Genomic DNA, 27,054 nt, shown 5'->3' on the forward strand with positions numbered 1-27,054 from the left:
CATTGTGAAAAACTTCCACTCTCCTCATATCAGTTTTGATCACTCGCCAACTCTCTGAGCCATATAGCAGAACAGACTTGACATTGCTGTTGTACAAAAGCATCTTGGTTTTAAGGCTGTATTGCTTGGACCTCCAGATGGAACGGCGTTGGGAGAAGGATGTATAGATAGATAAAGGGGCCCCTGACCACTTTAATCCGCCACTGACTGGCTGGATATAGCCTAAATGGAAACGGACGTACAGCATTTACATTATGAAGATGTCTACTGAATGTACAGTGAGTAGGATTTATATTTTGCCTACAGTAACAGATATGTACATTATAATATGTACATAAAGTGACAGATGATATGTACATAATACAAAAAAATGTGCATTTAAGACTATAAATTAGTATCGACAAAGGTGCAACATGTGCATTAAAGACTGTAAATTATAAGGATGTATAGATAGATAGATAGATAGATAGATAGATATATAGATAGATAGATAGATAGATAGATAGATAGATAGATAGATAGATAGATAGATAGATAGTAACTTTATTGATCCCGAGGGAAATTCAAGTTTCCAGCACCACAGTTCCATAGTGCAAAACATGTTGGTAAAAAGGCAGTAAAAAAGTTAGTGCAAAGTACAAACAAATATACCAGACATAAAAAATACAAGGAGATGAAGAAAACTGTTAAAACTGAATATAGTGCAGGGTAACAGCTGTGATACACGACTATTAAAAAAAAAGAAGTGAATATAGTGCAGAAGAGACTGTTAAAAATGAGTATAGTGCATAAGTGTATAAGCAGCTTTGATAAGGAAACAAGGCTGTAAACGTGTCAGATCTGTCAGTTCAGTCAGTTTGTCTTGTCTGGTGAAAATCATGAAAATGTGTCATCATTTGGAATTACTTTTTTTTGGAACTGTTTACATTTTGGAAAGACAATTACAGTGTTATTACAGCGGTTTCACGTCAGATTTGAGATGTAATAATAATAATATAACATAATAAATGCAGTTCAAATTGTCATTGCTTCACTGTGCCTGACTATCAGGGCCTATTGCAGCCTGCTCTGACTTCAGCATTATGTCCACTCCTCAATCATAACTCCTGTACCGTGATACATGTTTAAAAACCTAAAGCGTTCTACATAGATTTCAGAAGTGGCAGACAAAAACAATGTGTGGCTAGTAAAAATGTTCAGTGACCTGCCACAGTGGCACGTGAGGAAAAAACTTAATTTTAGACCCTGAATATAACATAATAAATGCAGTTCAAAGTGAAAAAAAATGATGAAAATGTGTCATCATTTAGAATTACTTTTTTTGGGACTGTTTACATGTTGGAAAGAAAATTACAGTGTTATTACAGCGGTTTCACGTCAGATTTGAGATGTAATAATAATAATAATAATAATAATAATAATAATAGTAATAATAATAATAATAATAGTAATAATAATAATAATAATAATAATAATAATAATATAACATACACTGTTTTTTTCAAGAAATTTTACATTTTTTGTCTGTATTTCAAAATGACAGAATTTTTTTTTTTAAATTACATGTTTCATTTGTGATTTATATGTAAATGGTCTTAGATTTACAGTATTTTTCGTAATCACAGGCGTCCCTGAGTCACACAAAAAAAAAACATTGAATTACTTTTATTGGGACTGTTTACATGTTGGAAATAAAATTACAGTGTTATTACAGTGTTTTCACGTCAGATTTGAGATGTAATAATGTAATATAATAAAATGCATTTCAAAGTGTCATTGCTTCACTGTGTCTGACTACCAGGGCCTGTTGCAGCCTGCTCTGACTTCAGCATACAGTAAATCCACTCCTTCCTCAATCAATACAGGCTCCATCCTCTCCTCCTCTCCTCCAGCAGGCCTCCTGTGTGACTGAGCATTATGAGCCTCCTCTCCTCTCCTCTCCTCTCAGCTGGCCTGCGGTCAGTTGCTGTTCACCTGCTGCACCACAACACAGCAGCTCTAAGCTGAGCTCCGCGGTGTAACATCTGATTCAGGCTCTGTCCGTCCGTCTGTCTGTCTGTCTGTCTGTCTGTCTGTCTGCAGGGCGGTGTGTGCTGTTGTGTGTGCAGATCTTTTTTATCCACCCTCAGCAAAGAGAGAGAGCAAGCAAGGCCCGCCATTTCACCACTCTCCTCCTCGGTGGTCTTTTTGATTTAAAGCGGAGCAGCAGAGAGGAGGAGAAGGAGAAGAGGAGGAGGAGGAGGCGACGACTGGCGGAGCGGCGGAGCGGAGGCAGCAGGACGGAGAGGAGGAGAGACGCAGGGATCCGGTGTGCCACATCGGGATGAGAGACACACAGAAGAGACCCGGGTCGGATGAGTCAGCTAGTGGACCCTGCTGCAATCACCAGCATCCCTGAGATCTGACTGACCGGAGCCACAAACAAACACTAAAACAACAGAAACAATCTGTTGTTGTTGTCCTCTCTTTCATTCCGCCCTCCTCTGGTGGTCCTCTCGTCTCAGTCTGCTCCATCTATAGCCTCGGTTTTACTCTTTTATCACCACTAAAGGTGGGATAAAAAGGAGGGTACAACCAGGCACGGTTGTAGAGGAGGTGGAGGTTTTATTATTTCTTTTTAAACACCTTTAGATTATATATTTTAGTGTGTTTTTTGTGTGTGGAGAGAAGAAGGAGAAGATGTCGGGTCAGAGCATCACGGACCGGATCACTGCAGCCCAGCACAGTGTGACGGGATCCGCCGTCTCCAAGACAGTCTGCAAGGCCACAACACATGAAGTCATGGGCCCCAAGAAGAAACACCTGGATTGTGAGTATCTTATGATGTTTTATTTCATGTATTAAGTGTTAAACCATCACTAGAGGCCAGGGAGAGCGAGCTAACTGTCTGAGATATGGCGGCTGGAGTGGAGAAGCTACAAGGCCTCCGTGGCTAGCTGTTAGCATTACTGCTGCTTCATAGTCAGTGGAGATTATATTGTTATAACATCAAGCTGCTCTGGCCTTGTTGACATGCTGCTACTCGTTATTAACAAGGGCTTTAAACAAGCTGCAGGGTTCATTTCTGTCATAAATAGCTGTCAAACTAGCTTCTGGTTTTGTTCCCCTCTTTCTCTTGTTCATTTCTAGCTTGCATGTTTAGCCTACATAACAACAAATCAGGATGTATTTAACTATTATCTAACAGGAGACACCTTTCAAATCAGTGCCAGCAAGTGGGCCCCCTTGCCACTCTCTCAGGCCCTGAAATGAACATTTACAGATATTTCATCTCCCATCTTTAGTGCACCTGCAGCAGGATGAGTGTCTGTTTCAGGCTACATGGTGAGGATGTATTTGACCATTATCTAACAGGATAAACCTTTAAAATCAGTGCCAGCAAGTGCCACTCTTTTCAGGCCCTGAAAATGAACATTTTATCCAATTTCATCTCCCATCTTGATGCACCTTGCAGCAGGACAAGTGTCTGTTTCAGGCTACATGGTGAAGTTAATGTTCCTCATGATTAGGGTGTCATGATGCTTCAAAAATCACAGCTGAGGTTATTAGTTTGAATGTTTAGCCTACATAGCAACAAATCAGGATACATGTGTGTTTGACCATTATCTATAACAGGATAAACCTTTAAAATCAGTGCCAGCAAGTGGGCCCCTTGCCACTCTTTCAGGCCCTGAAAATGAACATTTACAGATATTTCATCTCCCATCTTTGGTGCACCTGCAGCAGGATGAGTGTCTATTTCAGGCTACATTGGTGAGGATGTATTTGACCATTATCTAACAGGATGAACCTTTAAAATCAGTGTCAGCAAGTCTTTTCAGGCCCTGAAAATGAACATTTACAGGAATCCAATTTCCCATCTTTGGTGCACCTTGCAGCAGGACAAGTGTCTGTTTCAGGCTACATTGTGAAGTTAATGTTCCTCATGGTTAGGGTGTCATGATGCTTCAAAAATCACAGCTGAGGTTATTAGCTTGAATGTTTATCCTACATAGCAACACATATACATGATGTATTTGACTATTATCTAACAGGATAAACCGTTAAAATCAGTGCCAGCAAGTGGGGCTCTTTGTCACTCTTTCAGGCCCTGAAAATGAACATTTACAGGAATCCAGTTTCATCTCCCATCTTGGTGCACCTGCAGCAGGACAAGTGTTTGTTTCAGGCTACACGGTGAAGTTAATGTTCCTCATGGTTAGGGTGTCATGATGCTTAAAACAAAATCACAGCTGAAGTTATTAGCTTGAATGTTTAGCCTACATAGCAACAAAATCAGGATGTGTTTGACAATTATCTAACAGGATAAACCTTTAAAATCAGTGACAGCAAGTGGGCCCCCTTGCCACTCTTTTCAGGCCCTGACAATGAACATTTACAGGAATCCGATCTCCCATCTTGATGCACCTTGCAGCAGGACAAGTGTCAGTTTCAGGCTACATTGGTGAAGTTAATGTTCCTCATGGTGGGTGTCACGATGCTTCAAAAAATCACAGCTGAGGTTTTGTGATTTTCCTTCCTACACAAACACACTCCTGCATGTACCCCTGACGTAAGCATAAGAGCTTAAATCCTGGTTGTGATCATTAGTCTGATGCACTTCCCAGTCCAGAGGAGTCACGGTCCAGTCTGTACTTAGTATAGATGCAGTGGTACATTTTCTGCATATCGATCTGCACTTGCACAAATGCATGATGGCAGTCATATAAGTGTTCTTTTATGAAGGTCCTGCGTCATCATAAGAGTTCAGTGTATATTGTATTTTCAGACTCCAGACCTTATTGTGATGGTCTGTGGCGTGAAATAGAGCATAAATCTGATTTATTAACTGTTAATAATGGTTTACTTGTAGTGATTATCTTTGGCTTAATGTTAAAGTTGCAGGTTCCACACCTGTTGTGCGACTCAGGTGACTCCCCCGAGGTGAGATGAGTGAAAGTTGGCAGAGTGACACTCTGTTGGCTCATCCCAACCCAGCCAGCAGTTATCCAATGTGACTGATGTGTCTCAGTACACAGAACAGAGAGCGTATATGTAATGTATGTGTGATAACATACATGACCTCTTGTTTTATGTCGAAACATAACGGAGGTTGGGTGATCTGTTTTATAGGTTGTTTTATACGTTTAGATGGATTCTGTGTGTTTTCTTCTGACAGAATAGGAACAATGTTGTTTTTTTTTATAACTCCTTAATGTATTATTTATGGCCATTTTATGATGGCCACTATGCTTTTAGTAGAGAGATGACAATATTGTAAATTAGGAGAGCAACCAGAGTTTAGAGAAAGTATTGGAAGTAAAAGAATGCACGATTATGGCTAAATATACTTGAAATATTTTGACATTAGTGCCAATACAACACATGCTTTTCTGTCCTTTTTTTATTACCTTACTGTGAGAAGTTTATAAACATGTTGTTTCACGAAACGCTTCTTTTGTTTAAACAAAAGATTCTCAAATGTTAAATGTTGTCAAGCAGTAACACTAACGCTTTTTCTAAAATGGGCAAAATCTTGATTAAAATCAGGCAAATTAATATAGACTTTTTAATTATTATCAGATTTTTAAATTCTCAAATATCGATATCAACCTTTAAAAATCCTGTGTTGGTCGAGCTATACTCCTCGCTGCACTAGGTTTTGGCCAGATTGCCCTTGACAACATTGAGGTGAAATGAGGCGAAAGAGAGAGATGGAGAGCAGCCACAGTTTAGAGAAAGTATTGGAAGTATAGGAATGCACGATTATGGCTAAATATGCTTGAAACGTTTTGATATTAGTGCCAATACAACACATGCTTTTCTGTCCTTTTTTTATTACCTTACTGTGAGAAATATAAACGTGTTGTTTTACTAAACGCTTCTTTTGTTTAACAAAGAAGCCAAGATTCTCAAGTGTTACATTTTGTCTAAAGGCCAGCAGTTAGCAGTCTTTCTAAAATTGGCAAAGTCTTAATTAAAACTAGGAAAATTAATAAAGACTGTTTAATCATTATCTGATTTTTAAACTCTCGAATGTTGGCATCAGCCTCAAAAATCCTGTGTTGGTCGGGCTATACTACTCCGCTGCATCTGACATATTTTGAAGTTTGAGTCCCAGCCTTGTGCAAGATAAGGACTGGGCAGTAATTCAGTGTTATCATTCATATGTAAACTTTAAGTAGAATCCAGGTCTGCCTGCTCTAACAATTATTTTCATTTTTTAATAATCTGCCAAGTACTTTCCCAATGAATTGATTCATCTTTTGGTCTTAGACAATGGTGAAGGTGATGCTTGATTCTGTCCGACCAACAGTCCAAAACCTAAAGATATTCAGTTTACTGTCACGTAAGACAAAGAAAAGCAACAATCCCTCTGATTTGAAGTTGGAAAAAGGGAATATTTGGCATTTTTCCTTGAAAAAATGACTTTCTAGTGCCAATAAGATACCTGAGTTTTGATACCAATACTAGAACAATAGCTTGTTACTTTACTTTGGGAAATATCTAAACACATTTTTCTACTACTTTTTTTCAATTTAACAAACAAAGCTGAAGTCCTCAGTTGTTAAAAGCTGTCTAAATACAAGCAGTCTTACTTTGAAAATTTGGCCTAAAATGCAATAAAATTGGCAAAATTTAAGGTTGAAATAAGAAAATATCTGATAAAAAAAGAGTAAAAGTTATCTGTGGACTTTTCTAATGAACAAACAAAAGTTATGTTTACATTCAGTGAATCATTGAGCTCTAACAAATGTGCTGAATACTTATACTGATTTTTTAAAGTATTTTAAATCCAGCATTGTTAACATCCATGTTTTCTAGCTTGCGGTCTTCTTCTTCCTTTCCTTTCCCGACACATTGCTGTGTATCTTGGCGTGTTACCGCCACCTGTTGATCTGTGGAGTAGTGTTAAAAACTCCATAGGGAACCTTTAAACCTTTATTACATTCGTCATATATATATATACAGGACAGGTACATACATGAAATTTGACCTCTGCATTTAATCCATCCTAAGTATTTTAAGAGCAGTGGGCTGCTGTAAAGCGCCCGGGGAGCAACTTGGGGTTTAGTGTCTCGCTCAAGGACACTTCAACATGCAGACTGTAGGAGCCGGGGATCGAACCGTCAACCTTAAAGCTCGACCCGCTCTACCTGAGTTACTGCCGCCCCCAGAAGAAAGATTATGAATCTGACATTTGATGCCAGCGTTTTGATTCTTGACCATTTTTGTTAATCAGTGCTACAAACACATAATGTACCAAAACAGTATTTAGGTTTGATACCCAGCCGTACACATAGTTAGTGCTGCTGGGTGATAAATCAATATTATAACGATACTATTATATACCATTATATCAACTTTGGGATTAGAGTCGTATCATGACACTATGATCATACTACACTAAATTGTTTCACGAAATAATCTCTGCATCAATAATTTCAAGCAAATTAAAGAGGAACAAATTTAGTTTTTGACTTCTTTTTTGTGTGATGCTAAACACAGTTCATTACATTTTGTTTCGCATATATCGGATATCGGAAACAATGTTCTCATAAATAAAAAAACATATTTTTCAGAAGACATTTCAACACATATCCTGAATTGATTCGATGTGATTTATATTGATTCCCGCCACATAACCCAGCCTTAATGGCACCCTGTTTAGCAGCGTCACGCACCGTCATGACTGTTACATGAACACATTTGTGTCCCATGAATGAATCGGATTAGAAGTCATTAATGTCAACCACTGTGAATATTTAGCGGGCTGATTGTAACATGACAGAGCTGTCAGTGTATCCTCCTCCCCCATATTCCTCCTCCTCCTCTTCTTCCTCCCTCCTACTCGTCTACTCCTCTCCCTCATCTTCTTCTCTGGGCAGTTCAGCCACCCATGCTAACTGCTGCTGCTGCTGCTGCTGCTTCTCTGGAAGGTTATCCTGTCCTACTTAAAGTCCCCCGCCTTTTCAAAAGTCAAATATAGGACAGAAAGGGAGGCCCAATTACCCCGTCAGTCTGATCACTGCTGTGAATGGCAGGGTCATTAGCACTTTGACTAACATCAGTCAACCAGCAGCGCATGGATGAAGGATGAGCATGTTAGCAGAGGAAGTGGGGCAGAACATGTATGGTTAACATGTTAATGCCCTGCACTTCATGTTGCTCTGTTAAAAGGATGTTTTGTTACTATTAACAATTAAAATGAATGATATCAGTTTCTATTTCTGCTGCAGGGATCCCTGATTGCACGGATGATGATTTACTGTTTATTATGCTAATTGTATGCAGAACACTTTCTTGTTTAACGTTCTGTCGCAGCACTTTACTCACAGTGTTTTCAAGTATTTTGAGTGCAATAATTGCATTAATGTAACTCAGGTGTATAGTGTAGTGAAACAAACAATTCTATTTATTATCAATTAATCTGTTGATTATTTGTTTAATCAGTCAATCAATCATTTAGAATATGAAATGACAGTGAAAAAGGGAACACTGAGGTCATGTCTGCAGTAATATTTTTGTAAATTTGGGTGATTTATAATGACATGAGTTAACATTCTACAATTACATACATATTACACATGTCACAGGTTTTTAAACAAATTACTGTTTCTTTTTAGATAAAACTGTTAAACCAATAAATAACATATGTGTGATATTTCATTTACAATTGTATAAAATGAAGAAAAGCAGCAAATCCTCACATTTTATAAGCTTTAAGCAACTAATGTTCGGCATTTGTGCTTGAGAAATTATTAACAAAATAGTTGCTGTATAATTTTCTGGTGATCCAGCTTGTTTGTTTGTTTAGTTTGTGTCATTGGAGATCCATTTTTGAACATCTTGAACATTTTCAGTTTTGTCTTCTTGACCAAACTTTTCTTTGAAAAATCTCCACTTGAATATATTAATGAGAAACAGCTGTAACAATTAATCGATTAGCTGTCAACTATTAAATTAATCGGCAACTATATTGATAATCGATTAATTGGTTTGAGTAATTAAATGTGAATATTTTTTGGTTTCTTTACTCCTCTGTGACAATAAACTGAATATCTTTGAGTTGTGGACAAAACACGACATTATGAGGACGTCATCCTGGGCTTTGAGAAATACTGATCAACATTTTTCACAATTTTCTGACATTTTATAGATCAAACAACTAATCGATTAATCGAGAAAATAATCAACAGATTAATCGACTATGAAAATAATCGTTAGTTTTGCAGCCCTAATGAGAAGCAGTCTTTTGGGAGTTTGATGATGCTGCTTAAAGGTTACCAAACTGCACATATGTGACCTGTTGTGGAGGACGTAAGCATGAGTCACGTCAGAGACTGGTTTTGGCTCAGACTTCCAAAAAATTAGTTTGTGCATCTGTGGCCACTTTTTACATTTTCATCGTAAGCAGCAGGTGTTCGTCTGCTCACCAGCTCCACACGAGGCCTTCTTGACAACTATTAACTCACAATACGCTGGGTTATCTAGGAGTAAATGTGTCTTAACAGATGAAAACTGGTTTCAGAATAAAGATTAACATTTTTGTCGCCATAGAAAATCCTGTAGATCAGATAAATCTCCCTGCTCTGTCAGCTCTATACACGATGGTGTGATATTAATGCTGAAATATCAAAATATCCTTGACTCAACACCTCGATATCCATAAGTCAGTAATGTGCATATAAGTAGGTAGTCATAGTTTATTTCAGTTATTACTGAACTTTCAGATTATTACAAACATGCTGCTGATTAGCTGAACCTCTTCTCTTCTCTTTTGTGTCAGATTTGATCCACTGCACCAACGAGATGAACGTCAACATTCCCCAACTGGCTGACTCGCTATTTGAGAGGACCACCAACACCAGCTGGGTTGTCGTGTTTAAGTCACTCATCACCACGCACCACCTCATGGTCTACGGCAACGAGGTGAGACGCTTCAGCACACACTCGCTGCTTATTCGACCATTAATCAGTTACTAATTAATAGATTGGGGATGTTGTTTTTAACTGCTTTTCTTCTTTTCTTACAGCGTTTTGTCCAATACTTGGCGTCAAGGAATACACTATTCAACCTCAGTAATTTTTTGGACAAAAGTGGGTTACAAGGTAGCAATTTAGTGCTGACTGTTGTTGAATTCAGTTCAGATTAATTCTGAATTTATGCACAATTTAAAAAAGTAAATTTTCCTTCTGGCGTTTTATGTTCCAGGTTATGACATGTCCACATTTATCAGGAGGTATAGTCGATACCTGAACGAAAAAGCCGTTTCGTACAGACAGGTTGCCTTTGACTTCACAAAAGTTAAACGCGGGTAAGGAATTATTGTATAATTATTATTATTATTATTATTATTATTATTATTATTATTATTATTATTCTACAATGTTAATACTGTGAAAAAAATGTTCTTTTTCTTTTTATGTATCTGAAAAGGGAATTCTTATGTTTAGATCTGCAACAAACTATATGTTCATTATTGATTAACATCTCAAGTATTTTTTATAATTCATCAAATAATCGTTAAATATGAAAAATGTCAGAAATTGATGAATTATACCAAATACAGTTTTTGTCTTCAAATTACTTGTTTTATTTGACCAATAGTCCAAAATCAAAAGATAATCAGTTTACAATGATAAGGAACAGAGATACGCAGTGAATCCTCACATTTAAAGAAGCAGGAAGCAGCGCTTATCTTGACTTAAACAATTATTTGGTTATCAAAATTGTTGAAACATTTTTTGTCAGTGGACTAATTGATTAATCAAATAATTTTTTCAGCCCTTCTTGTGTCCAAATATTCTTGAAACAAAATCCCCCAAACTATAATTTCAGATGCCAGGTTTCATTTTCAGTGATTTTAAAGATTTAAATGCAAAAGAAAATCAATTAGAGCTGCAACGATTAATTGAGCAGTTGATCGACAGAAAATTAATTGGAAATTTAGCCATTTTATTGAGCACAAACGCCAAACATTTTCTGGTTCCAGTTTCTCAGATGTCAGATGCAGCCCTATAGTAAACTGAAGGCGTCACCTTGTGCTGTGGGACATTATAGGAACGTTAAATCACTCTGTTATCGTGCTTTAGGAGCTACACTGCTTGCTCATCCATCTCTCTGTCTCCTCTCCATCTTCCCCCTCTCCTCTCTGCCCTCTCCTGCTCCGACTCCACACGTGTCCACACAGAGTGGACGGCGTGATGCGGACCATGAATACAGAGAAGCTGCTCAAGACGATCCCCATTATTCAGAACCAGATGGATGCCCTCCTCGATTTCAATGTGAGTTTAAGGTGAAGCCTCCCGCGGCTCTGAGGGCGGCTCGTGTGGTAAAAAGCTGCCCGTCTGGAGCGCGCAGATCGCACCTGCAATATGCATTATCGTAGTTCGCAATATACAGCCTTTGTTTTTCTACGTCGACAAACCGCCGTGGAGAAGCTGTAAGAGAAATGATTGCTTTCCCCTCAGGTCAATGCCAACGAGCTGACTAATGGAGTCATCAATGCCGCCTTCATGCTCCTCTTCAAAGACTCCATCAGGCTCTTTGCTGCTTATAACGAAGGCATTATCAACCTGCTCGGTAAGACCACCTTCAACCGTCTCTTTGTCTTTTGATTTTGTCCCAATATCTTGTGGCTGGTCAATAGAATCTCTTCTTTTTTTCACCAAATAGAGAAATATTTTGACATGAAGAAGATTCAGTGTAAAGAAGGTTTGGACATTTACAAGAAATTTCTCACCCGAATGACCCGGATATCAGAGTTCCTCAAAGTAGCCGAGGTAAATTACACTAAATGTTTGTCGCCGTGCGTCTTAATGCTGCGGAGACACGATTGTAACTTGTTTTTTCTTCTTTCTCGTCTAACAGCAGGTGGGCATCGATCGAGGAGACATTCCAGATCTTTCACAGGTGAGCATCGACCCTTCAAAAGGAATCTGAAAACCCAGGTTTTCCTCTCTTAATAGGAAGTCTTTCCTTGCTTTCTTTCTCTTGTTTCCAGCTCAAACTGCTCTTTTATCATTGTCTATGTCCAACTAGAGTGTAGCACACGCAACACAAATGTTCTTCAGAATAAGACACTCTGCATGATTTCCTTCTCGAGCGCATGTTTTGCCAGAGGAGGCGGTCTTCTTCTCCTGTTTCTTGTTCTTCTTCTTCTACTTCTCCTCCTTTTCTTCTTGCCCTTCCCCACTTCTTCTCCTTCTTTCTACAGTAAATAAAGGTGTTAAAGTAATCACTGTAATTGCAATCCACTCAGTAAATCTGCACAGTGACAGTTAGATGTTACCTATTTCAATATAAACTGCACATACTGTTGTGTTTTGCTATGGGGAACCAGACATATAGCACCCCGGAGAACTGCAGCTAAAATGCATTCCCCCCCACCCCCCCTCTGACTGTCACCACCTTTATATTCTGTATTTTCCCCTTTATCTTTCCACTTTAGTTCACAGTTTGTGTAAGTACTATCATTTCACTCTTCTTCTGTGTGCGTGACTTGCTTCAGTGTTGTCTTTTTGCATGCCTCTGCTCTGACTCTGTCCTCCTACATCGTGGTGAAAAAAACAGTTGAAGGAAAAAATACTCGCTGTGGTAAATTCTGCTCACTTTTGGTCGCGTTCTTGACTGTGTGAACCAGCGTAGCTCATCTCCTGTACAGTGGCTGCCCCGTTGTGCTTAGACACGGCCGGTTCAACAGCGCCCAGGTTGTTGAAAGTGTCGTGGTGTCGTAGTACGTCATCCCACACAGATGTTACTCTCATCCAAAGTAGCTTTTTTTTTGACGGGAATGCAGTCATCGATCAGTGGTGGGTAACTAATAGCACAAAGTTGGTAAATTGAACCTCCTAATCAAAGACATGAATTGGCTGTCTGGTGTATTTCATGGTGTGTAGTGGTTCTTGGTTGCCCACCACTGTCCTTTATGGTCTTGATGTCCATGCAGACTACATTTTCTGCATCTCAGGAAGTTGCTGACTGTTTGTTTTCTGTCACGGCAGGCTCCCAGTAGCCTTCTCGAAGCTCTGGAGCAGCACTTGGCCTCTTTAGAGGGCAAGAAGGTCAAAGACTCCACTGCAGCCAGCAGGTACAGTAATCCTCCCATCAATCACTATTTCTGAATTCCTCTCATCTTTTTCTGTGATTCGCAGAGACCGCCTTTCAATTTATATTGCTCAAAGTTTTATCAGATCGTGCTGCGTCTAGTCAATCAATCAATCGAACTTTATTTGATGACTGACAAGCTGATAATAAGACGGTACAGATGTAAACAGTTAAAATGATTTGAGACCAGACTGCACACAAGAGATACAAAAATGATGGAAATGTAATAAGCCAATGAAATGGATAAATCAATCAACTCAGAGTGAATTTGTGTCTTTGCTGCAGGGCCAGCACTCTGTCAAACGCAGTCTCATCACTGGCCAGCACGGGGATGTCTTTCACTAAAGTGGACGAGCGGGAGAAGCAGGCGGCTCTCGAAGAGGAACAGGCTCGACTCAAAGCTCTGAAGGTGGCTTTGCTGTTTTGAAAAAAAAGCTGTACGCCTCTTAAACATGCATTGATATTGCCTGTATGTTTGAATTCAAGTTTCTCTCTCACTCAGGAACAGCGGCTCAAAGAGCTGTCCAAGAGGCCCTCCTTCGCCACCACTGACACGTCGCCGATCTCCACCACCGGGGGCACTATCACCACAGCAGCAGCCATCGACCTCTTCTCCACACCCAGCTGCTCTAATGGGTACGTCTGATATCTCTTTAGTTATGAAATATGATTTTGAACTATTTTATACCCATGCTGCAATTTTTTAGTCCCTTAACATCCATCCTCTTTTAATTATTGCTGCTTTAAGGTTAGAAAATTCATCCGTCTGAAAGGATCACATATAAATTCTGTATCGGCTCGTTCCAACTCTTCATTGAAACTATATTATGTTTACACTTTTTCACGATTATTTCATCAAATTTGGGATTAGTACTGTACTCTGTTTAAAAGCACAAAGCCTGTGTTAACCATTTTAAGGGGCTGATCACACCGAGACGCACCACTACCGCTTCAAAAACACATTGGCAAAGCTGATGGGCAAAACCGCGGTGCAGGGCTGTGTGTGGGCAACAGAAAAATATGGTCTCTCTCTCTCTCGCTCTCTCTCTCTCTCTCTCTCTCGCTCTCTCTCTCGCTCTCTCTCTAAGACAGTAGCTTACATGAGATATGAATTCCCTCTCCCAGTCCAACAGCTAACTAGCTGGCTAGGCCTACCACATCTACATCAAAACAGGAAGGTGAAGTGGTTAAGTAGTAAAGCCCACCTCTTGCTTGATTTGATTGGCTCGCTCGCTCTGAGACACACACTAGTAGATTTCCGTGGAGGTTAGTGTCATAACGATTGTGATTGGATGACTGTGGGCGTTAACTTTGGGAAACATGAATGAACTCTTGACAGGCGGGCGGTGATGTCATTCTTCTTGCAGCTGGTCGCTACACTGTAAAGGGGGTAAACATTAGTTGGGTTTCTTTTTCTGTCTGCAGTGCGGTGAAGATGGAGAGTGACCTTTTTGACCTTCAGTCAACTTTTCAGCCCTCCATGCAATCAGGCTCTACAGGGCTTCCAGTGGCAACGGCGTGGGCAGGTAAAGAGCTGCCTCCTCAAGGCCTACAACCCAACATCTGTGTTTCTGGACTTTTCTGAACCTTTTTCTGCATGCTCTCCTTCTCTTGATGTTGTCTGACTCTGATGTCCACCTCTTCCTCTCCACTCTTCTCTGTCTTTGTCTTTTTTTCTCTGTCTGTCTCTCTTTCCTCTGCCTGCCTAGATCCTTTCACCTCTGCTGAAGCCGGGGATGAATCCATGCCAAACCTTAACCCTTTCCTCTCAAAACTCGTTGTCGATGCCACTCACTTACCTGTCGTGTCTTCAGACGGTGTTAGCTTTTCTTCTAGGACATCCGGTCATGAAATGTTTGGTGGTAACGACTCATTTTGTTTCTCCTCAAGAAAGTCTTGTCGCTCTTGTTCATTTCTCTGTTGTCACTTATAAGCATGACTAGCTTGCATGAATGTTGATTATCTGTCTGTGCAAAACTTTTAATGATCTTCTTTTGTCTGTCTGTACAATGATCCTCATTACAGATCAAGCTCAAAGTATGTTGTTTTTTTAGTGAGAACACCTCATAATGTATCAACCAGGACCCTCCATGGTCCCACAATAGAGGACATACAACCATTTTGCTTTACAGTTACCTTTCATCCTCTCTTTTAATGAACAGTTTGGTGTTGCATTGTACTACAAACATGCCGTAGAGCTTTTTTTAAGTTGAAACCTGTTTACCAACCTTATTTTTGATTCTCCAGATCGTTACAATCCCTTTATTGACACAAACTCATCCGTTTCAACCACTTACAAACGCACAGTGCGGATAGAACACTCCATCTCAGGTACTATGATGGCTCACCATCCCCGCCTATGTTTCCTGAGCCCTGAGGCAAACATAGGACCTTATGCAATACCCCCAGGGCTCTTACATTGATATTCATGTTAGAAATGTGGTCATAATATTAAAGGGAAAGTTTGACATTTTGGGAAATACACTTATTTGCTCTATTGCCTAGAGTTAGATGAGAAGAAGAGTGCTCATATCTGTCCGTTTGTCTGCTACTAGCAGTGGGCAGCTCCGGGGTCTGAGAAGTGAAGCCAATGCTGAAGTGCCTTAAACTTGCATTCTTTCTAAGTCTATGAGAAAATGAGTCTACTTCTCACTTGATTTATTACCTCAGTAAACATTGTAAACATGAGTTTATGATCTCAATCGCTAGTGTCAAGTCTTCTTCAATACAGCATGATGTTCATTTAGTAAATTATGGTCCCATTTAGAGTCAAATAGACCATAAAGCAGGGTGTGCTTTAGGAGGTGGCTACCTTGTGATTGAAAGGTCGCTACCACGGCGTTGTCCAGTCTGGGAGTTGTCCGTGTTTTCGTCTTACAACTTTAACCCTACTTAGCACTACCCTCTCATGTCAGTTCTGGTTGCAAAAAAACAACATGGAAACGGCCAAAAACCAAGATGACTAAAATGCCAAACCCAAGGCTTCAAAACGGCAGTCCACAAAACAATGGGTGACGTCACGGTTGACTACGTCCAGTTCTTATGTACAGTCTGTGGGCTTGCCACAGTACTTGAAGCCTGACAAGCAATTCTCGCGTGATCTCGTGGCATCGCGAGAATCCAGCTGCCGTGCAAGGTAACCTTATTCGTGCGTTAGTTAGTTGGAATACCGTTTCCATAGAGCCAATCAAATAGCTTCATTTTGCATAAAGCCGCAACGTACCGTGGATTATGTTCCCTTTGGACAGCTAGCTATTTCCCTTTGTTTCTAGTCTTAATGCTAAGCTAACTAGCTGTTGGCTGTAGTTTCATGTTTGGCGTACAGACATGTGAGTGGTATTGATCTTCTCATCAAGCTCTTGGCAAGAAAGCGAATACGCCTATTTCCCAAGATGTAATACTATTCCTTTAATCCCTCCCTCTTGGTTGCTACAATACTGTTCTGCACTATTTTATCCTTCCCTTGACTTAAAACACACAGAATTTAAAAAAAAGTGTAGTGTGTTAGTACAACAGTGTTAGACATGTTAGCTGTCTTCTTCCTGCCTGTTTTACTGTCATTTCCTACTTGACTCTCTTGCCCGGCCTTGAAATGCTTTTTCCTTTTGCTCTTTTTCTTCCTTTCTCTCTTCTTTGTCTTCTTCTTCTTCCTGCTTCCTGTGGCGTGTCAGACTCCTTCTGTGGTCCAGTGTCCATTGCCCAGCACCTCCCACACCAGGCTCCCTTCCCCACTGAGCCCTCTACTGTAGCAGGTCTATTCAGAGGTACCGAAGGCTCGCTCCAGCACATTCAGCAGTAGATCGATGCTAGTTTTCTATTCTGTAGAGAAAGTGGTGGTATTCAGCTCTCAAGTAACCAGTGATTGATATATATGGACACTATACTTACACAGGCCAGAGCAGAAACCAAAAGTTAGTTTTCAGAGTAATTTTACTTCGTGGATCTTCTGTAACTGCAGCCGTCTTCTCTCTCATCTCTTGTGAAGGATACTCGACGCCACAGGCCGCTCCACCGCAGTCAGCAGGAGGACTCCAAGTGGACTTTGAGTCAGTTTTTGGAGCCAAAGCCGCAGGCAGCAACAGCCTCAATTCGGATGGTGAGGATTTTGTATTTACATATAAGGGAACATGCAATACCTGTGCAATAGGTTTCTGTGTTTTAGGAAGGTAGACTCAGTTGTATTTCTCGTCCAATGTTTGATAAAAAAACTAAATCAAAAAGTCACTCAGCTGAGAAAAAGAGTAATGCAGGAAACAAGTCAAACATAGAAGCTTTAAAGAAACAAATTTGTGTGGTCCACTGATTTAATGACTGACGAAATACCAGATTAATCATATTAGGAACACAACATGCTGTACTAGTTTGTGTCAGAGCGCTGTATCTGGTCCTGATGTCAGATACAGCTGAAACACCTGCAACACTCTGTCCTGTCTTGCATGTCACCAGTACAAGAACAGACTGTTGTTTTCTCCGCGCTATTTTTATCACACCTCTGTCAGTATCTGCAAACAACCCAAAAGTGCTTAATGTCACTATAGCCCCTTTCCCACTGGACAAAAATCCCACTAACATCTAGCTTTTACCTTCTGTGGGAAAGGTTACAATCGGCATTCATTCCCGGCACAAATGACTCTGCAGTCAGCAGTGATGAAGACATGACACCCGGGTGGACATGCTAATTTTCGCCCTTTTTCCGGTGCGATGCATGACGCTCATTGAAGTGAATATATAATAAATAGAATCAGCAAGGATTTGGACAATTATTATAATGTATTAACACACAAAACTTACAATTAACATGCTCTCCCCAAAGCCACCGGACTCCAGTCAGACAACAGTAATTTATATCTCGCTGATCGTCATGAAACACACTTCATTAAAACTCGACAGAAACAAAATAAAAACCATCAAAATCATCTTTGCCAGTCTTTCCACTGTTCCAACAATCACCAACTCTGGTTTGAGAGCCTGAATAAATAACAGATATAAAAAAAGAAGTAATCACCGTAACATTTTCACTGTTTACTAACCCTGCTTCTGGTGGGAAAAAAACAGAAAGGCGAGCGCAGCAGCACCGGTATACTCGCACTTTAGGGTATTATTGATTCAATTATGTTCTTTTGTTCAAGTATTGCTGATAGAGCTTTCAGACTACACCTTGGCACCTCATGGTATAATGTACTTGTGTCGCATTTCTTTTAAAATAAATAGAATAGAATAAACCCTCAGCGCTTGCAAAGTAGCTGTCTGAACACTCTTTTGGTTGTTTATTTGGGAGGGTTGCACATCTAGATTTGGTGCTATTGAGTTTGAATACAGTTATAGGAAGTTAATTTGGACAAATTTAATGTAATAGTGATATTACTTAACCTTTATTTTTTGCTATTGTAGCAGTCTGACTATTCTGTCCTCAAAATTCTCAGTCATTTCTCGAAGAAAAATCCTGAAACACGGGAACTGCATTGGAGTTTCTCTCCCCCACTGACAGTCCACTGACATTGTCCACTGGGGTTTTAATAAAAAATAAGTCTTGAAGAAGGAATATGAGACCAATTAACTTCTTTAGACTGATGTTATTGCAGTGTAGCATTAGTGTATTCATGTTAACAGCTCTTATCGCAGCAGAAGACTGAGCACTGATATTCATAATAGCTGAGGGGCGTTCACCATCTCTCTCTCTCTCTCTCTCTCTCCCCTCATTTCCTGTCATCTCCTGACTGTCGGCTATCTAATAAAGGCATACAATACACAAAAGATAATACAATACAACATATCAAACTTTGTCGGGGATAGAACGATAAAGGATTTATTTCCATCATTTATTTGTAAAAGTACAACTCAACAAATACACAATACTTTTAAAATTAACATTTGTAACCTAACAAGGTTTATTATCTCTGTATGTCTTGTCAGATATTTCCGGGGGCATCCTGAAACCGACTCTTTGTGGCTCCAACCAGGCGTCGGGTCAGCTGCCAGATAAGCTGGTGTCAGATGACCTTGACTCCTCCCTGGCCAACCTTGTTGGCAGTGAGTGTAATGCTAATTAAAGCACATGTTCATTAAAGCACAAAAATGACTGAGTATTTGCGGGTAGACATCTAACACCTGTGAATTGTCTTTCTTCTTTTTTTAGACCTCGGCATCGGGAACGGCACGATGAAAAAGTAAGCGATGGATCAGCGCTCTGTGGCTTAAACACACACACACACACGCACTCTGCTGCACAGAAACAGCAGCAGCTTTGTGCTTTCAGGGCAGTCACAAGCTGGTGCTAACATCTACTGTCTTAATCTGCAGTGACATGCACTGGAGCCAGCCGGGGGAGAAGAGGATGACCGGCGGCACCAACTGGCAGCCCAAAGCGGCGCCGAGCACGACCTGGAACCCCGTTTCCATGGTGACACACAGATTTCTAACTGTAGCGCTCATTATTTCTGCTCCTGCTATATTTTTATTTTAGTGCCAAATAACTGTGGATGTTGTAATGTTCTATCGTTATTGAGGTTATTTTTGTTCTTACTGGTGTGTTTGTGTCTCTCCAGCCAACGTCAGTCATGGCCTTCCCTGCCACCACACCCACAGGCATGATGGGATATGGCATGGTCAGTATTGTAACATACATGTATATAGTCTGTGCAGCTTCTGTTCAGTCTTTATCTGTTTTGAAGTAAAACAAAATGACATTCTGAATGTTGCTAAAACAGTTAAGATAAATGCCTTTTGTTTTTTACCTGCTATTTATTATTTCTAGATTATTTACAGTATATGCACTTAAAGTGGGTCAAGTGAGCCGTTGTTTTGCTCTTATGAATATTTTTTTAATTTTTATAAATAAAATGAAAGGTGGAGGATTCTCAATATTTTTTTTTTATTTAAAACACCCAGCGTATAAATATTTCATTTTACACACGGTTGTCTTAATTATTTATTTTTTTATTTGGAAGTGAAAATAAATTTGTGGAAGGTACACAAGTAGATTATTTAGCACTGGTCTTGAGATGCAAATGATATTAGTCTTCATATTGATTTGCAGTGTGATGTCTAATAGTCCCCTATGCTGCTTAAATTATGTTGAATGAAAAGCCAGTATGTGTAGAGTTTGAAAAATGTTTGAGTTTGGTGCCCCCTAGTGGTTGTAATATATATATATAAATTCACAGATGAAGCTGAAACAATTAATCTGCAACAATTTTGAGTAATTTTTTTAATATTTTTTTTCAAACTGTACTGCTTCCAGCTTCTGAAATGGGGCTATTTGTAATACTAAATATCTTTTGTGTTTTGGAAATAACAAAAATTTAAATGTGTTATCTTGGTCTCTGAGAAACAATTTTCTGACATACAGACCAAATGATGAATCAATAAATCTGGAAAATAATCAGCAGATAATGAAAATGATCTGTACACATATAAATCCTACACATGTTGTCTTTAAAGTTGTAAAGCAAATGACTGAACTACACCATCACTGAAATGACTTCTCTTCATCAGCCTCCACAAATGGGCTCTATGGGGATGATGAATCCGCCCACCATGATGTACTCCCAGCCTGTGATGAGGCCACCTAACCCCTTCGGCTCTGTGTCTAGTGCTCAGGTGGGTGCACGGCAGTCTGACCACGCCGCCGAGCTGATGCACAATGAAGTCAGTATCTATTTGCGCAGTTATCAGGTTGGGTAAATAGGTGTATCCATTGTGCTGTGACGTGTACCATAATTAGTCACTGTGTAAGCTTTGTTGTCAGTGTGAATACTGCTGAAGATGATGACAGTTTCAACAATGGGCCCTTCACTCTCCTGAGCTGAAAGGGACAAAACTGTGAATCATCTCCCTTGTCTTGACTCCCCGTTTCCCCCCCAACCCCTCCAACAACTCCTTTTATTTATTAACCCTATACATCACAGCCTCTCCAAACTAATCTCATCCCTCCTTCAGTCTCTGTACTGACTCTCTGACTTCTCCTCTGGTCCTCCTACTTCCTGTATTTCTTCCTGAAATAGCCCTCCGCAGCTTCTAGTCCTTCCAGCCAGAGTCCTCTCCGAGCCCCTGGACAGGACCCGTTTGCACACCTCTCTCTCAAGGATTTCTTGTAGAGCATCTCTTTAGGTACAGCATGCTCTTTGCTAGCGAGTGCACCTGCATGTGTTGCTTGCCCAGTGCTAACACCCTTGTTGTTTCCTTTTATTTTTATTTTTATATATATATATATATACTTGATGCCATCTGAGTAGATGCTACATGTATTTTTCTCATTTATTCTGTTTTGCTTGGATTTCTTGCTTGTTCTGACGGCTTTACTGCGTCTTTAACACAGCCAGACTCATTCTGACCCTTTGTTCGTTCCACCGTCATCACGTATTGCTCAAACCTGTTTCCTCTGAACCTTGTAGCCATTGCTGAATTCAACTCGCTGACTGTTCGCTAAGCTCTTTCCTTCTAAGTCAAGCTTTCCGTACACGGCACATTATGCATTTAATGATCAAGACAGTCGTTTTGTCATTAAAATTCAAACACAATGGGACACACATGTAGTCAGAAGTAATCTTCTCATTTTTAACCGCCAACTGATGATTGATAGCTGATTAAACTACCATTAGCTCCATGAATTGGTTAAAAATGTTTTCAACTGCCTCGTTTTAAAAAAGGGAAAAAAGGGTCTTTAAAATGCACTTGATGACTGTATGATATCATGCTAAAAGACTGAGGTTAAAGCTAACAGGTCCCAGGCAGCAATATCTTTCCTCGTATGGTGAAGGCATAACTCGCCCTACTCTGCCTCCTCCCTGATATTCTTACTCTAACCCTAACCAGTCTCACTCCTCATGCCTTAAACCTAACCAATCCAGTCAACAAAGGCAACGAGCACTGGCCAATCAGAGGCAGAGTAGGGGAGGTCATGCCTTTGCCATAGACCAGACCGCCATTGCGTCATCTCCGAGGCCACGCCCCCTTTTGGGGGGATAGAAACGCGCTGTCACTCATGGAGAGAAATGGGAAAATGCAGAAAAGCTGTTGTGTAGCTGGTTAACCGAGGCTTTCACACTGAGCTTTGAGGCACATAAGTTACGTGAATAATCACTGTCAGTGTGGTAAATGGCTAAATGATGTTGTGACAGTTTACTACTGATGGATAAGTTGGCTTGAGTGGGAGGCCGCTGCAGTACAGTCATACAGTATAGCAGCATCAGACTGTCGTCTCCAGCTAAATCTCAGTTAGCTATTAACAGGTTGATTATTTACAGACAACACTAAGCCTAACGATACCTGGTGATTCAATCAAATATGGAGCTTTATAGTAAAAACAGTGTCGCCACTGTGTTGGGTCATTCATCCACTTGGACGGGGTAAGACGGGGGCATGACGGCAAACAACTTTAATTTATTAAGGTATCGCGAACGCTCAGGTTCAGTCACGGCCACAAAATAATTATTAGACATGTATAAAACTAATTTAACAAGAGATGAATGCATACAAACGTGTCAAAATTATGATTCAAACACGTCAAATTGCATTAACGTCTACGGGGACTTTGGTTTACTGTCCCCTAAAGCGGGGGGGGTGTGGCCTTGGCGGTCTGGTCTATAGCAGGATTCATAATTTAGCGTCCAGGCAGGAAGTCTGCATCCTGATGATCGATGTGAAAAAAGAAACAGCTTTGTTCTTGTATTGCAGTGTTGAACTAGTTAGTCCTGTAAGTATGAAGTATGAAAGTGATCAGACTGTTACTTCAAGAGAAAAGGCTTTTAGGAGAACTAACCAATGTGTTTGACAAATGTATCGCTAACTTACTAACGTTAGCTGGAGTGTAAACTTCCTCAAATCCAGTAGAGCAGGACGGGGCAGCTAACGGTAGCCTAAATTCTGATAGTCTCCAGCTAACTACTGTCGTCAGCTAATGAAGTGCTCCTTGGCCTTGAAAGTAACGCTTGTTTGCTGCTGTTGGTGGTAAGCTAGTTAGCCTGACATGACAGCTATTGTGGCTTACGTTTCCTCAGATAATAATAAAAATAAATTAAAAGAAAAATAAATTTAAAAATACATGAATTAAAAAATTAACAAACATAAATGCATAAATAAATAAGACAGAAAATGAAAAAGAAGATTAAATAAATAAGGAAATTAATACAAAGACACATAAAGAAGCAAATTAAATCAGATATATCAATTTTTGTCATATTTTATTAATTAATCTTAATGGCTATATTTATTTTCAATATTATTTTTGTTACATTTAATGACTGCATTTATTTATTTATTTATTTATTTATTGAGTCACTTATTTATTGATTGCGTTATTTTTAATTTTGGCAGGTTCTGTCCTCTATAAAAAGGAACAGGACTTGCCCATGAACACCATTTCAACATAAATTCAAAGCTTGACAGACCTGCTGTGCCTAGTTACGGTTGCTAAGGCTATGATTGGACGACGCTGTCCCGGGGAAGGGATTAGCGAACAGTCAATTGACTTATTAATAATTTCTATTCACATTTTATCCTTTCACTAATATGGTCCGTCGCCTTTCTTGCAGATGCAGTTCATGTAATTTGAAGAAAAAAGTGTCTCTCGGAAGAAGAAGCACTTAGCAGCAAAGCTTTGTCCTCGTTGCAGTCTAACTCTTCAGAGAAAACATTCACACACCCCCAAACACAGACATGTCAAGAACACAATGGTGCAGCGACTGTCAGAAACCATGGTAACCATGTCCAAATGACGTTTGGCGATAGCTCACACCCATTATTCTGTAACTTGTCCGAGACGTCGAGTGATGCTGCTGTCTAAACCCCCCTTAAAGAGGACTCCTTATCCATTTTACAGTGTAATCTGTAAAGATAGATATGGGTGCTGAGAAACTTTGATGTTATGTATTTGGAAATACTGTGGTTGGATGTAAAGGCTTGATGTTCAGCGGGGGAGGGGGCGGAAGGAAAAAAAAGGAGAGCGGTCCTTCCCTTTCTTGATCCGATCATCAGTCACCCACCCTTACAATTATTTAACTGTCACTAAGTAGTGATGCTAATGGCGTTTACACCTGTTTAGTTTTTGTCTTTTTTACCGTGTTTACAGTAGACATTCCTTGTGTGTTGTTTGTATTTATTTATGATTATTGGTTTAAGATTGGGGGAAAAAAATAATGTAAAATCTACAGTACATTGAACACCTGTGGGAGTGCTTCAGCATTAAACAAGGATCTCAGACTATCATTGAGAGGTAGAGTTAAAAAATAGCTATTATATAAAATTACACCTATTAAGCGGAATGATAGAGCACTAAATATTCTACGAGTTTTGTGTTAAGAAACTTTTTTACTAGATGAAAGATTTCACAATCTCCATTGTACTTCAAGTGCAGGGGTTAGAGTATGAGTCAGTTACCAGTATATAGTCGATTCTGTGCCTAGGGTTTTCTGCAATGGATCAGTTTCCTGTCTAGTTGAACAACACTTCATCCACGAATCTGAAGCGTCGCACTGGGTGGTGGGCTCCATTTGCTTTAAGCTTGGCATGCCATTGACTCACTGACCGTATTCAAGGCTGCCTTTACTCTGAATGTGAAAGAGTTGTCTTCATGTTGCACACATCTTTCCACACTACAGTTCCTCAGCGGGAGTGGGAGCGGGCGGGTTGGGGGGGGGGGGGTTGAGAGGACGGAGTGTGTCTTGCTTGTCGGTTAGCTGTCGCTACGCTAACGGGGGGAAAAAAGGGTCACAGATTTGATGTAAATTAATTGTATAAAAGATCCAGAGGACCAGGGTGGAGTGGAGGAGCACTGTTGATCGGCTGCTCTGTGTGTATATAAAAAAAAAACTGACTGTTCTTTGAGTTCAAAAAGTGAAAGATGTATGAAATATGAAAGCAATTCAATCAAATTTGACTCTACCTAAGTTTGATTCAGGATATTCTCTGCGTTTGTCTCCGCAGATATTTTCTTTATGTAATTAGAACGTGTAGCAGACAATGACTGAAGTCTTTTCTTTCTTTTACAAATAAAGAGCAGCTTCCACAAACTGTTGTGCAGTCTATCTATTTATTTATTTATTTATTTATTTATTTATTTATTCAGTCTTCAAAAATCTATTGAATTTTAACTGTTAGCACGGCAGCAAAGACGAAGACTGGAGGCATGGACCTGGAAATACTTTTTTTTTGTTTTGTACAATTATAGACAATTTCTAAACTAGTAAGGTTAATATTTGTTTAAGCTTATACAACATACAGACCGTACTGTAAATACACGTTACTACATTAGACACACTTCAACCTGTGTTTCAGCTGCTGGGCCCCCTCTCTGTGTACACTGTGAACAGTTTTCCTCTAATACATGGTTCCTGGTTTGTTGTGTGATGATTATATACAAAGAAATTCAGAAAACTGCACCTCGTCAGCCAAATTGCTGACATAACGCAGGTCTTAAAAGTATCGAGACAGGACAGGACCCACTTACAGGATCTCACCATGTCATTTGATATTCTGCTTTAGTGGTGCAGATCGTCATGTTCCTCGACAAAGTTACAATTAATCAAATTAAAATGTTTCTGAGGGCCTTTGGAGGCCTGAGACCTTGAGGTCTGCTTGGTAATCCAGCCTTGCTGAGGGGTCATAAAATGATTACATTAATTAAGAAAGAAGGAAATGTGTATGTATGTATATATACATTTATATATATATATATGTAAGTCTTATGGTATAACATCAGAAAACAGTTAAAATTGCCAATCACAATTATCTAGAGCCCAAGATTATATCATTAAATGTCTGTTTTGTTTATGATTATCGATTTTATATTATATATTTTTTATTATCGATTGATTTTACGATTATCAAACACTGCAGTTGTCAATAATCGGCCGATTAATCATTACACCTCTACTTTCAGCACCTCAAGCTTTTAAAAATGCAATTCCACACAGCCCACGCTAAGGCCATGACAGGTCCCAAGTACATATCGCACTATTTTATAGGGTCATAAGCCAACAAATTTGATAAAGTTCTCAAGTTTTTAAACCATTTGCACAATCAGCCAGCAGCACAATTCATGGTTTATTCATCCAGTAGATAAACACATCTCTTAACAAGACTTTAGAGGAGGGTATCCCACATGGAGTTAGAGAATATCACCTCCACAGTCTGGTTTCCGGCTGTTTTTACGTTCATCTTTCTGAGCCGATCAACAACAAACCATGAGGGAACAAGCTTAAAACTACGGAGGCGCCCTGAACGTCATGGAGTCACGTCACCCTTATAAAAAAGGATGTTAAATACTTCCAAGTTTATTTTATGAAGTAAACTTAAGTATAGGTCAAGTATATTCCCAAGTATACTTTATGTAATAAGTATACTAATTTCAATGTACTAGTAGTATACTTGTAAGTGTACTACTTCAATACTTATTGGGACTAAATTGGCCAACTTTTTAGTTTATAAAAGTATACTTTTAAGTATACTTTAAAATTAAGAGCAGTAAACTAGTTTACATCAAAGTTGTATTTTGTACTGCAACTATAATATGAACTATACTACAAGTGAACTTATAGGTATACTGTTAGTTTACTAGTTATACACTTGTAGCATAAACTACTAGTTTAATAGTTTTTACTGCAAGTATACTTGTAAGTTTTCTTAAGTGAATTTATAGCACTTAGCCAAATATACTTTTCTGTATACTTTTCAGTATAAGCCAAGTATACTTGGACTTTCCTGTATACTTGCCAAGTCGACTTTTTTGTATACTTGTCGGTATAAGCCAAGTATACTGAAGTATAATAATGTTTAACTCTGATAGGTACATGAAAGTAATCTGAAAGCATACTCTCATATTTTAAGTTTAAAAGAAGTATACTAATAGCATATTTTAATAAACTTCTTTTTTGTAAGGGCAGGGCCACTGTGGCCCTCCAAACCCTTTTACGGCCTTCAGACACCTTATTATTATTAAACATATTTGCATTGTGAACTTGTAATTG

The 27,054-nt window shown here is 39.4% G+C and overlaps 1 protein-coding gene across 20 annotated transcripts; it reads left to right on the plus strand.

The window, feature by feature from the left end:
• The first annotated feature begins 1,919 nt into the window (after window positions 1-1,919).
• picalmb (phosphatidylinositol binding clathrin assembly protein b) lies at window positions 1,920-25,098 on the plus strand. 20 transcript variants are annotated; one of them, XM_074642309.1, is made up of 23 exons: window positions 1,921-2,809; window positions 9,770-9,912; window positions 10,017-10,092; window positions 10,196-10,298; window positions 11,175-11,268; window positions 11,455-11,566; window positions 11,660-11,766; window positions 11,855-11,896; window positions 12,988-13,073; window positions 13,376-13,499; window positions 13,599-13,726; window positions 14,516-14,616; window positions 14,800-14,952; window positions 15,338-15,421; window positions 16,762-16,854; window positions 17,076-17,186; window positions 19,004-19,126; window positions 19,227-19,257; window positions 19,391-19,490; window positions 19,636-19,695; window positions 20,585-20,737; window positions 21,094-21,199; window positions 23,623-25,098. In XM_074642309.1, exons 1-22 carry the CDS (start codon window positions 2,680-2,682, stop codon window positions 21,184-21,186), a joined length of 2,247 nt encoding a protein of 748 aa, XP_074498410.1. In that variant the 5' UTR covers window positions 1,921-2,679; the 3' UTR covers window positions 21,187-21,199; window positions 23,623-25,098. The 20 variants fall into 20 exon arrangements, with proteins under 20 accessions (XP_074498420.1, XP_074498410.1, XP_074498411.1 ...); XM_074642310.1 differs by having other exon boundaries at window positions 10,017-10,080; window positions 13,593-13,726; XM_074642307.1 differs by having other exon boundaries at window positions 1,922-2,809; window positions 13,593-13,726.
• Window positions 25,099-27,054: the final 1,956 nt, after the last annotated feature.

Source organism: Sebastes fasciatus, chromosome 7 (assembly GCF_043250625.1).
Source record: "Sebastes fasciatus isolate fSebFas1 chromosome 7, fSebFas1.pri, whole genome shotgun sequence".
In the NCBI taxonomy this organism is placed as follows: Eukaryota; Metazoa; Chordata; class Actinopteri; order Perciformes; family Sebastidae; genus Sebastes; species Sebastes fasciatus.